Source organism: Oncorhynchus masou, chromosome 9 (genome assembly GCF_036934945.1).
Source record: "Oncorhynchus masou masou isolate Uvic2021 chromosome 9, UVic_Omas_1.1, whole genome shotgun sequence".
Classification (NCBI taxonomy): Eukaryota; Metazoa; Chordata; class Actinopteri; order Salmoniformes; family Salmonidae; genus Oncorhynchus; species Oncorhynchus masou.
The window spans coordinates 8072251-8084346 of NC_088220.1; the positions used below are offsets into that span (position 1 = coordinate 8072251).

The following is a 12096-nucleotide window of genomic DNA, read 5'->3' on the forward strand; positions in this document are numbered from 1 at the left end:
GTATAGCAGTATAGTCGTATAGCAGGGTAGTGGTATAGCAGTATAGTCGTATAGCAGGGTAGTGGTATAGCAGTATAGTCGTATAGCAGGGTAGTGGTATAACATTATAGTAGTATAGCAGTATAGTCATATAGCAGTATAGTCATATAGCAGTATAGTCATATAGCAGTATAGTCGTATAGCAAGGTAGTGGTATAGCAGTATAGTCATATAGCAGTATAGTCGTATAGCAGGGTAGTGGTATAGCAGTATAGTCGTATAGCAAGGTAGTGGTATAGCAGTATAGTCATATAGCAGTATAGTCGTATAGCAAGGTAGTGGTATAGCAGTATAGTCATATAGCAGTATAGTCGTATAGCAGGGTAGTGGTATAGCAGTATAGTCATATAGCAGGGTAGTGGTTTAGCAGTATAGTCATATAGCAGTATAGTCGTATAGCAGTATAGTCGTATAGCAGGGTAGTGGTATAGCAGTATAGTCATATAGCAGTATAGTCATATAGCAGTATAGTCATATAGCAGGGTAGTCATATAGCAGGGTAGTGGTATAGCAGTATAGTCATATAGCAGTATAGTCATATAGCAGGGTAGTCGTATAGCAGGGTAGTGGTATAGCAGTATAGTCATATAGCAGTATAGTCATATAGCAGTATAGTCATATAGCAGGGTAGTGGTATAGCAGTATAGTCGTATAGCAGGGCAGTAGTATAGCAGTATAGTCATATAGCAGTATAGTCATATAGCAGTATAGAAATATAGCAGTATAGTCATATAGCAGGGTAGTGGTATAGCAGTATAGTCGTATAGCAGGGCAGTAGTATAGCAGTATAGCAATATAGCAGTATAGTCATATAGCAGTATAGTCATATAGCAGTATAGTCATATAGCAGGGTAGTGGTATAGCAGTATAGTCATATAGCAGGGTAGTGGTAAAGCAGTATAGTCATATAGCAGGGTAGTGGTATAGCAGTATAGTCGTATAGCAGGGTAGTGGTATAGCAGTATAGTCGTATAGCAGGGTAGTGGTATAACATTATAGTAGTATAGCAGTATAGTCATATAGCAGTATAGTCATATAGCAGTATAGTCATATAGCAGTATAGTCGTATAGCAAGGTAGTGGTATAGCAGTATAGTCATATAGCAGTATAGTCGTATAGCAGGGTAGTGGTATAGCAGTATAGTCGTATAGCAAGGTAGTGGTATAGCAGTATAGTCATATAGCAGTATAGTCGTATAGCAAGGTAGTGGTATAGCAGTATAGTCATATAGCAGTATAGTCGTATAGCAGGGTAGTGGTATAGCAGTATAGTCATATAGCAGGGTAGTGGTTTAGCAGTATAGTCATATAGCAGTATAGTCGTATAGCAGTATAGTCGTATAGCAGGGTAGTGGTATAGCAGTATAGTCATATAGCAGTATAGTCATATAGCAGTATAGTCATATAGCAGGGTAGTCATATAGCAGGGTAGTGGTATAGCAGTATAGTCATATAGCAGGGTAGTGGTTTAGCAGTATAGTCATATAGCAGTATAGTCGTATAGCAGTATAGTCGTATAGCAGGGTAGTGGTATAGCAGTATAGTCATATAGCAGTATAGTCATATAGCAGTATAGTCATATAGCAGGGTAGTCATATAGCAGGGTAGTGGTATAGCAGTATAGTCATATAGCAGTATAGTCATATAGCAGGGTAGTCGTATAGCAGGGTAGTGGTATAGCAGTATAGTCATATAGCAGTATAGTCATATAGCAGTATAGTCATATAGCAGGGTAGTGGTATAGCAGTATAGTCATATAGCAGTATAGTCATATAGCAGGGTAGTCGTATAGCAGGGTAGTGGTATAGCAGTATAGTCATATAGCAGTATAGTCATATAGCAGTATAGTCATATAGCAGGGTAGTGGTATAGCAGTATAGTCATATAGCAGGGTAGTGGTATAGCAGTATAGTCATATAGCAGGGTAGTCGTATAGCAGGGTAGTGGTATAGCAGTATAGTCATATAGCAGGGTAGTCGTATAGCAGGGTAGTGGTATAGCAGTATAGTCATATAGCAGTATAGTCATATAGCAGTATAGTCATATAGCAGGGTAGTGGTATAGCAGTATAGTCATATAGCAGGGTAGTGGTATAGCAGTATAGTCATATAGCAGTATAGTCATATAGCAGTATAGCAATATAACCTATGTAGATGCATACTGTAACAAAGTAGGATCTAAACAAGTCATTCAGAAACAGAACCCTCAACACACTAGACAACACTACTGCCCACTTGTCTGTGAAGACTCAGTGATCTGTCCATGCCTCTGTAGAAGCCAGCTATACTGTAGTCCGAGGTAAGACTAAATGTATTTATAAAGCCCTTCGTACATCAGCAGATGTCACAATGTGCTGTACAGAAACCCAGCCTAAAACCCCAAACAGTAAACAATGCAAATGTAGAAGCACGGTGGCTAGGAAAAACTCCCTAGAAAGGACAGAACCTAGGAAGAAACCTAGAGAGGAACCAGGCTATGTGCCGGGTGGAGATTATAAGAGACCTGGCCATTAAGGCCAGATTGTTGAGGGTGCAACAGGTCAGTATGTCAGTAGTAAATGTCAGTTGGCTTTTCATAGCCGAGCATTCAGAGGTCAAGACAGCAGGTGTGTGTGTGTGTGTGTGTGTGTGTGTGTGTGTGTGTGTGTGTGTGTGTGTGTGTGTGTGTGTGTGTGTGTGTGTGTGTGTGTGTGTGTGTGTGTGTGTGTGTGTGTGTGTGTGTGTGTGTGTGTGTGTGTGTGTGTGTGTGTGTGTGTGTGTGTGTGAGAGTGAGAAAGTCCGGGACAAGGTAGCACATCCGGTGAGAACAGGTCAGGGTTCCACCCAGACCAGGTGGACCGGGTACAGCCAGGAGTCATCAGGCCTGGTAGTCCTGCGGCATCGTCCTGGGCTCAGGTCCTCCAGGAGTGGAGGGAGAGAGAGAATTAGAGAGAGCATAGTTAAATTCACACAGGACACCAGATAAGACAGGAGAATTACACCAGATATAACAGACTGACCCTAGCCCATCAGCACATAGACTATTGCAGCATAGATACTGGAGGCTGAGACAGTGAGGGTCGGGGGACACTGTGGCCCTGACCGACGATACCCCGGATAGGGCTAACCAGGCAGGATATAACCTCACCCACCTTGTCAAAGCACAGCCCCCACACCCCTAGAGGGATATCAACAGACCCTGAGACTAGGCTGAGTATAGCCCCCACACATCACTAGAGGGATATCAACAGACCACCAACATGCTACACTGAGACAAGGCTGAGTATAGCCCCCACACATCACTAGAGGGATTTCAACAGACCACTAACTTACTACCCTGAGACTAGGCTGAGTATAGCCCCCACACATCACTAGAGGGATATCAACAGACCCTGAGACTAGGCTGAGTATAGCCCCCACACATCACTAGAGGGATATCAACAGACCACTAACTTACTACACTGAGACAAGGCTGAGTATAGCTCATGAAGATCTCCTCCACTGCACAAGCCCGAGGGGGACTCAAAACCCAGAGAGTCAGTGACTCAACCCACTCAAGTGACGCACCCCTCCTAGGGATGGCATGGAAGAGCACCAGTAAGCCAGTGACTCAACCCACTCAAGTGACGCACCCCTCCTAGGCACGGCATGGAAGAGCACCAGTAAGCCAGTGACTCAGCCCCCGTAATAGGGTCAGAGGCAGAGAATCCCAGTGGAGAGAGGAGAGCCGACCAGGCAGAGAATCCCAGTGGAGAGAGGGGAACCGACTAGGCAGAGAATCCCAGTGGAGAGAGGAGAGCCGACCAGGCAGAGAATCCCAGTGGAGAGAGGGGAACCGACCAGGCAGAGACAGCGCCTTGCCGTTCACCTTCGCACCCCTGTGCCAGACTACACTCAATCATAGGACCTACTGAAGAGATGAGTCTTCAGTAAAGATCATTCCATAAAAATGGAGTTCTATAGCAGAAAGCCCTGCCTCCTCCAGTTTACTTAGAAATTCTAGGGACAGTAAGGAGACCTGCATCTTCTGATTGTAGCGTATGTGTAGGTATGTACGGCAGGACCAACTTGGAGAGATAAGTAAGGAGAAAGTCAATTTGAATGTGTTGTAGGTTAGCAGTAAAACCTTGAAATCAGCCCTAGCCTTAACAGGAAGCCAGTGTAGAGAGAGGAGAGCAATGAAGTAATATGATCACATGTTTGGGTTCTAGTCAAGATAGTAGATGGTCTGACCATGCCTCTGTCGACCTCTGGTTTCTCTCTGTCAGAAAGGAAAGGCAGTCTGGGTCTCTGAGGTAACGTCCACCCAGGAGACATCCTTGAAAAATGAACAGTGGAAAACTGTGGTAATGGCTTGCAGCTAGTAATGAGGAAACCTGATTCCCCCCTGCTGCCAGGCCAAGAGGGTACCAGCCCTTACTGAAGAACCTCCAGCTGACCCCGTTGGGAACCCAGATGTGGTAAATAAAGAGGGGAAAATGAAGAAACAGGGTAGGAATGATGGATTGTTTAGAAGGATAAATGAGAAAATCATTTTCGACACCCAGCACAAACGTCAACATAACAGGAGACGATGGCTAGATAGACCTATCTCTTTATAATGCATGAATCTTTCCGGGGCAGTGATGCACTTCTTGGCTCCTGAATAATAGAACATACGCGTCGAGGTATTGACGACGTTCCATTCAGAGGGACATAACCTAACCGAAAGGAGCCAACCCAGGCAGTGGAAATGAGGAGTGACTAAGCCTTCTGTTGAAAGCCAGGCCCGGACGGGGGTTGGACAGAGGGGGAGGTGTGATGGTGAATTATTAACTCACCATCAGCTATCTACTGATTGAGTTACATGGAGCCGTTTGGTACCTTGACCCGACGCACAGTATCTGATCGTGTTGCACCTGGCATGCTATATACAGCACCGTCGTCCCTGCACACTGATCAACTAAAGTTACTAAGATTTAGAATGGAAGGAAGTGGGATGCTTATCCCGGGCGTGAACCGACTAACCCTTCTTTACAATATTCCTATCCTGTACTTTCTACCACCCTTATGACAATGGGTCAAAATGAACTGAATGCATCATCTCTTGTCCGGTAGTTTCCACATTCATCTTGAATCCTGTCTTTTCCTAAATCTTTAGTCACAAAGAGTCCAGTATTTGATCTGCCAATGTTGTTGTTACAGAAGTCAAATGACCAATTGCCCCCCCCCCAACTGACGATAACTGATTAGAATAAAGCTCATTGACCACAGAAGAGTCTAAATAAACATATTTACTTCAGCTATGGAGAGCACCAGGAAAGTAAACTAAGTTGTGAATTATAATGCATTATACGCAGCTAACAAGGTGTTATACATGTGCTTATAATGCTCGATGAAGAGAGTATCCATACTAAGTGTTAAGGGAAACTCCAGTTGCAGCCTCATGGTTGAATACAAACACTCAACTTCTGACCACCGACACCTCTCCTAGTCCTTCCTTCCTCTCCCAAACTCAAACACAAGGAAAGGCTTGAAGGTCCCAAGCTATCCCATGATCCTCTCCCAAACTCAAACATAAGGAAAGGCTTGAAGGTCCCAAGCTATCCCATTATCCTATCCACTCTGCTGCTGTGGCCCCCAGCTATCCCATGATCCTCTCCCAGTCTGCTGCTGTGGCCCCCAGCTATCCCATGATCCTCTCCCAGTCTGCTGCTGTGGCCCCCAGCTATCCCATGATCCTCTCCCAATCTGCTGCTGTGGCCCCCAGCTATCCCATGATCCTCTCCCAATCTGCTGCTGTGGCCCCCAGCTATCCCATTATCCTCTCCCAATCTGCTGCTGTGGCCCCCAGCTATCCCTTGATCCTCTCCCAGTCTGCTGCTGTGGCCCCCAGCTATCCCATGATCCTCTCCCAGTCTGCTGCTGTGGCCCCCAGCTAACCCATGATCCTCTCCCAATCTGCTGCTGTGGCCCCCAGCTATCCCATGATCCTCTCACTGTCTGCTGCTGTGGCCCCCAGCTATCCCATGATCCTCTCCTAATTTGCTGCTGTGGCCCCCAGCTATCCCATGATCCTCTCCCAGTCTGCTGCTGTGGCCCCCAGCTATCCCATGATCCTCTCCCAATCTGCTGCTGTGGCCCCCAGCTATCCCATGATCCTCTCCCAATCTGCTGCTGTGATGCAGGCAGAATAGTATATTCATCAGTCATCAGTCAGAGAAATGGGGAAAATCCATTTATTTGCTTGTTTACATTGTAATATAATACACTGTGATTGGCTTGTAGCTAGGTCTACTGTAAACAGTTTAACCTGATGTACACTACACTGGATGGACAGCCGAGCGGGCAGCCGAGCGGGCAGCCGAGCGGAAATGGAGGAAAACTCGCCTCCCTGCGGACCTGGCATCCTTTCACTCCCTCCTCTCTACATTTTCCTCCTCTGTCTCTGCTGCTAAAGCCACTTTCTACCACTCTAAATTCCAAGCATCTGCCTCTAACCCTAGGAAGCTCTTTGCCACCTTCTCCTCCCTCCTGAATCCTCCTCCCCCTCCCCCCCTCCTCCCTCTCTGCAGATGACTTCGTCAACCATTTTGAAAAGAAGGTCGACGACATCCGATCCTCGTTTGCTAAGTCAAACGACACCGCTGGTTCTGCTCACACTGCCCTACCCTGTGCTCTGACCTCTTTCTCCCCTCTCTCTCCAGATGAAATCTCGCTTCTTGTGACGGCCGGCCGCCCAACAACCTGCCCGCTTGACCCTATCCCCTCCTCTCTTCTCCAGACCATTTCCGGAGACCTTCTCCCTTACCTCACCTCGCTCATCAACTCATCCCTGACCGCTGGCTACGTCCCTTCCGTCTTCAAGAGAGCGAGAGTTGCACCCCTTTTGAAAAAACCTACACTCGATCCCTCCGATGTCAACAACTACAGACCAGTATCCCTTCTTTCTTTTCTCTCCAAAACTCTTGAACGTGCCGTCCTTGGCCAGCTCTCCCGCTATCTCTCTCAGAATGACCTTCTTGATCCAAATCAGTCAGGTTTCAAGACTAGTCATTCAACTGAGACTGCTCTTCTCTGTATCACGGAGGCGCTCCGCACTGCTAAAGCTAACTCTCTCTCCTCTGCTCTCATCCTTCTAGACCTATCGGCTGCCTTCGATACTGTGAACCATCAAATCCTCCTCTCCACCCTCTCCGAGTTGGGCATCTCCGGCGCGGCCCACGCTTGGATTGCATCCAGGCCGCTCCTACCAGGTGGTGTGGCGAGAATCTGTCTCCTCACCACGCGCTCTCACCACTGGTGTCCCCCAGGGCTCTGTTCTAGGCCCTCTCCTATTCTCGCTATACACCAAGTCACTTGGCTCTGTCATAACCTCACATGGTCTCTCCTATCATTGCTATGCAGACGACACACAATTAATCTTCTCCTTTCCCCCTTCTGATGACCAGGTGGCGAATCGCATCTCTGCATGTCTGGCAGACATATCAGTGTGGATGACGGATCACCACCTCAAGCTGAAAATCGGCAAGACGGAACTGCTCTTCCTCCCGGGGAAGGACTGCCCGTTCCATGATCTCGCCATCACGGTTGACAACTCCATTGTGTCCTCCTCCCAGAGCGCTAAGAACCTTGGCGTGATCCTGGACAACACCCTGTCGTTCTCAACTAACATCAAGGCGGTGGCCCGTTCCTGTAGGTTCATGCTCTACAACATCCGCCGAGTACGACCCTGCCTCACACAGGAAGCGGCGCAGGTCCTAATCCAGGCACTTGTCATCTCCCGTCTGGATTACTGCAACTCGCTGTTGGCTGGGCTCCCTGCCTGTGCCATTAAACCCCTACAACTCATCCAGAACGCCGCAGCCCGTCTGGTGTTCAACCTTCCCAAGTTCTCTCACGTCACCCCGCTCCTCCGCTCTCTCCACTGGCTTCCAGTTGAAGCTCGCATCCGCTACAAGACCATGGTGCTTGTCTACGGAGCTGTGAGGGGAACGGCACCGCAGTACCTCCAGGCTCTGATCAGGCCCTACACCCAAACAAGGGCACTGCGTTCATCCTCCTCTGGCCTGCTCGCCTCCCTACCACTGAGGAAGTACAGTTCCCGCTCAGCCCAGTCAAAACTGTTCGCTGCTCTGGCCCCCCAATGGTGGAACAAACTCCCTCACGACGCCAGGACAGCGGAGTCAATCACCACCTTCCGGAGACACCTGAAACCCCACCTCTTTAAGGAATACCTAGGATAGGATAAAGTAATCCTTCTCACCCCCCCCCTTAAATGATTTAGATGCACTATTGTAAAGTGGCTGTTCCACTGGATGTCATAAGGTGAATTCACCAATTTGTAAGTCGCTCTGGATAAGAGCGTCTGCCAAATGACTTAAATGTAAATGTAAATGTAATGGAGTTTAATATGATGTACACTACACTGGATGGAGTTTAACCTGATGTACACTACACTGGATGGAGTTTAATGTGATGTACACTACACTGGATGGAGTTTAATATGATCTACACTACACTGGATGGAGTTTAATATGATGTACACTACACTGGATGGAGTTTAATATGATGTACACTACACTGGATGGAGTTTAATATGCTGTACACTATAATGGAAACAGGGCGCATTAAGGTGGTTGTAATCTTACGTAATATCTCAAAGGAAACACTTCATATAGTTTATTATTAATTCAACTAATATATCTCATATTGTAAATGAATTAATTTGGGTAGGTTCAGGTATATTCCGTTGGTTCCATGTGGTCACACGGATATTACAGCGATATTATATATTGAGCTTCCTCAACTTCAGATGTTGTTGTCGTTATGGTGATGTACTGTCTTCTCACCTGCTTTTATCAACAGTGTAATTGTTTACATAAAAACACGGACTGATCTATGGGCAACATTCCACATAACAACGTGTCAACATCAAATCCTTCTGGAAGAGAGACAGTAACAGCTTCTGTGTCAGATCTCTTGTTTTTGTTTCTTCCTAAAAAATGCATCGTTCTAAACTTGATTGATACCAAAGACAGTTCTAGCTTCAGACAACGCAGTTCAGAGAAGAGGAGTCAGTCCACCCATGCTATTCATAGCTAAGCCAGTCCTATGTGACTACACAGTAATAACTGTAGTGGCAACAAAGTCGTTACGCAGTCATTTCTACGTTGTTACCGTGGTAACGGGGTTTATCGGTAGAGGTTATTACGTAATTGTATTCCTCGATCAATTGTTGTCTCTTACTTGTTGTTTCAGATGAGGATCGTGTGTAAGGACGTGACTGCCGAGACCCTTTACGACGTCCTTCATGACACCAGCTACCGGAAGAAATGGGACAGCAACATGATCGACACCCACGATATCGGCAGGCTCACTGTCAACGCAGACGTAGGATATTACTCCTGTGAGTTAGTGTCAGATGTAGGATATTAGTCCTGTGAGTTAGTGTCAGATGTAGGATATTAGTCCTGTGAGTTAGTGTCAGATGTAGGATATTAGTCCTGTGAGTTAGTGTCAGATGTAGGATATTAGTCCTGTGAGTTAGTGTCAGATGTAGGATATTAGTCCTGTGAGTTAGTGTCAGATGTAGGATATTAGTCCTGTGAGTTAGTGTCAGATGTAGGAGTTAGTGTCAGATGTAGGATATTAGTCCTGTGAGTTAGTGTCAGATGTAGGATATTAGTCCTGTGAGTTAGTGTCAGATGTAGGATATTACTCCTGTGAGTTAGTGTCAGATGTAGGATATTAGTCCTGTGAGTTAGTGTCAGATGTAGGATATTAGTCCTGTGAGTTAGTGTCAGATGTAGGATATTAGTCCTGTGAGTTAGTGTCAGATGTAGGATATTAGTCCTGTGAGTTAGTGTCAGATGTAGGATATTACTGCTGTGAGTTAGTGTCAGATGTAGGATATTAGTCCTGTGAGTTAGTGTCAGATGTAGGATATTAGTCCTGTGAGTTAGTGTCAGATGTAGGATATTAGTCCTGTGAGTTGAGTGTCAGATGTAGGATATTAGTCCTGTGAGTTAGTGTCAGATGTAGGATATTAGTCCTGTGAGTTAGTGTCAGATGTAGGATATTAGTCCTGTGAGTTAGTGTCAGATGTAGGATATTACTGCTGTGAGTTAGTGTCAGATGTAGGATATTAGTCCTGTGAGTTAGTGTCAGATGTAGGATATTAGTCCTGTGAGTTAGTGTCAGATGTAGGATATTAGTCCTGTGAGTTAGTGTCAGATGTAGGATATTAGTCCTGTGAGTTAGGATATTGTCAGATGTCAGAGGATAGTTAGTGTCAGATGTAGGATATTAGTCCTGTGAGTTAGTGTCAGATGTAGGATATTAGTCCTGTGAGTTAGTGTCAGATGTAGGATATTAGTCCTGTGAGTTAGTGTCAGATGTAGGATATTAGTCCTGTGAGTTAGTGTCAGATGTAGGATATTAGTCCTGTCAGATGTCAGAGGATATTAGTCCTGTGAGTTAGTGTCAGATGTAGGATATTAGTCCTGTGAGTTAGTGTCAGATGTAGGATATTAGTCCTGTGAGTTAGTGTCAGATGTAGGATATTAGTCCTGTGAGTTAGTGTCAGATGTAGGATATTAGTTAGTGTCAGATGTAGGATATTAGTCCTGTGAGTTAGTGTCAGATGTAGGATATTACTGCTGTGAGTTAGTGTCAGATGTAGGATATTAGTCCTGTGAGTTAGTGTCAGATGTAGGATATTAGTCCTGTGAGTTAGTGTCAGATGTAGGATATTAGTCCTGTGAGTTAGTGTCAGATGTAGGATATTACTCCTGTGAGTTAGTGTCAGATGTAGGATATTAGTCCTGTGAGTTAGTGTCAGATGTAGGATATTACTCCTGTGAGTTAGTGTCAGATTGTTTACTGATGATAAGCCTCCTGGTATTGAATCAGTATTCATGAGGCAGTGTGAGTCAATGTGCCAGTCAGTATGAGTCAATGTGCCGGTCAGTGTGAGTCAATGTGCCAGTCAGTGTGAGTCAATGTGCCGGTCAGTGTGAGTCAATGTGCCAGTCAGGTTGAGTCAATGTGAGTCAATGTGCCAGTCAGTGTGAGTCAATGTGCCGGTCAGTGTGAATCAATGTGCCAGTCAGTGTGAGTCAATGTGAGTCAATGTGCCGGTCAGTGTGAGTCAATGTGCCAGTCAGTTTGAGTCAATGTGAGTCAATGTGCCAGTCAGTGTGAGTCAATGTGCCGGTCAGTGTGAGAGTCAGTGTGAGTCAATGTGCCGGTCAGTGTGAGTCAATGTGCCAGTCAGTGTGAGTCAATGTGCCAGTCAGTGTGAGTCAATGTGCCAGTCAGTGTGAGTCAATGTGCCAGTCAGTGTGAGTCAATGTACCAGTCAGTGTGAGTCAATGTACCAGTCAGTGTGAGTCAATGTACCAGTCAGTGTGAGTCAAAATGCCGGTCAGTGTGAGTCAATGTTAGTCAATGTGCCCGTCAATGTGCCAGTCAGTGTGAGTCAATGTGCCAGTCAGTGTGAGTCAATGTGCCAGTCAGTGTGAGTCAATGTGTGTCAATATGCCAGTCAGTGTGAGTCAATGTGTGCCAATATGCCAGTCAGTGTGAGTCAATGTACCAGTCAGTGTGAGTCAATGTGCCAGTCAGTGTGAGTCAATGTGAGTCAATGTGCCAGTCAATGTGCCAGTCAGTGTGCCAGTCAGTGTGAGTCAATATGCCAGTCAGTGTGAGTCAATTTTTATTATTTTTATTTATTTATTATTATTTATTCATTTTTACCTTTATTTAACTAGGCAAGTCAGTTAAGAACAAATTCTTCCTACAGCCTAGGAACAGTGGGTTAACCGTTCAGGGGCAGAACGACAGATTTGTACCTTGTCAGCTCGGGGATTTGAACTTTCGGGTTACTAGTCCATTGCTCTAACCACTAGGCTATCCTGCCGCCCCAAAATGTGCCGGTATGATTCAACAGATGTAGCAGACTAAAGAATGTTACTCAAAGTAAAAGGTGTTTCTATGACTAGGCCCCACTGTAAACACATGTTACAGAAGAAAGGTACACCGACCACACAATTTAATCAGGCATAGAAATAGACTGAATAGACTGGGTTGTGAGGCAG

At 45.7% G+C, this 12096-nt stretch overlaps 1 protein-coding gene across 1 annotated transcript in view; it reads left to right on the forward strand.

Annotated features, from left to right (window-relative positions):
* The window catches only part of LOC135545470 (START domain-containing protein 10-like), a 28008-nt gene that overhangs the window by 8512 nt on the left and 7400 nt on the right, over positions 1–12096 (forward strand). Inside the window, exon 2 of the mRNA XM_064973101.1 lies at positions 9257–9404. Coding sequence (XP_064829173.1) covers positions 9257–9404 — 148 coding nt within the window. The remainder of the gene's footprint in view (positions 1–9256; positions 9405–12096) is intronic.